Source organism: Sinocyclocheilus anshuiensis, unplaced genomic scaffold (assembly GCF_001515605.1).
Source record: "Sinocyclocheilus anshuiensis isolate Anshui unplaced genomic scaffold, SAMN03320099.WGS_v1.1 C31983795, whole genome shotgun sequence".
Classification (NCBI taxonomy): Eukaryota; Metazoa; Chordata; class Actinopteri; order Cypriniformes; family Cyprinidae; genus Sinocyclocheilus; species Sinocyclocheilus anshuiensis.
This window is the reverse complement of record NW_015608501.1, coordinates 1-616: the sequence shown is the minus strand read 5'-3', so window position 1 is coordinate 616 and position 616 is coordinate 1. Positions and strand designations below refer to the sequence as shown.

The 616-nt window shown below is 36.7% G+C and overlaps 1 protein-coding gene across 1 annotated transcript; it reads left to right on the top strand.

Moving 5' to 3' along the window:
* Positions 1-35: 35 nt before the first annotated feature.
* Positions 36-609, top strand: LOC107682267 (cystatin-B-like). The gene is made up of 2 exons (XM_016478564.1): positions 36-143; positions 410-609. The coding sequence occupies exons 1-2, from the start codon at positions 36-38 to the stop codon at positions 545-547; spliced, it is 246 nt and encodes an 81-aa protein (XP_016334050.1). The 3' UTR covers positions 548-609.
* Positions 610-616: the final 7 nt, after the last annotated feature.

The window sequence follows — 616 nt, the reverse complement described above, 5'->3', positions numbered from 1 at the left end:
GTTACTATAATAATAATGTTTATCTGTTTATTCAGATGAGGAAACAGATTGAGGACAATGTTGTAAATGGAAGTGATTCGAAGGTTTACATTCCTTTGGTCTATTCCTCTCAAATTGTGAATGGAACAAACTATGTGGTCAAGGTAAGTGAGTGTTTTTTTTTTTTTGTATTTTTTTATGGATTTTGAGCTTGTGAATTCATCACTGAAAAATAAAGTTATAACTTGCATGCTGCCCAATATCAACTAGCCAACTGTGGCAGTGAAAGTTAAAATGCATCAAGTCAAGCTACTTGCATTTGCATTAGATTTTCTCAATTTTGAGGACTTTTTACTAAATAATTCTCTGTAGTCGACAACTGTCACTGCTGAGCTTGTAAAGTGTTCAAATTGATTTCTCTCTTTGTCAGGTGTTTCTTGGTGGAAGGGATGATGGAGTCTGTGTTCATGCGAAGGTACATCAGGCTCTTGCCTGTAGTGGAGGAAAACTGACACTGTCTAGATTCCAGTTCCCTAAAACCTTCGATGAACCTCTGAACCCCTTCTGAACACATCTAACCAAATACAGAAACAGTCTTATCAAATAACAGACACATTCAATGAGCTGCCGTAGAGGA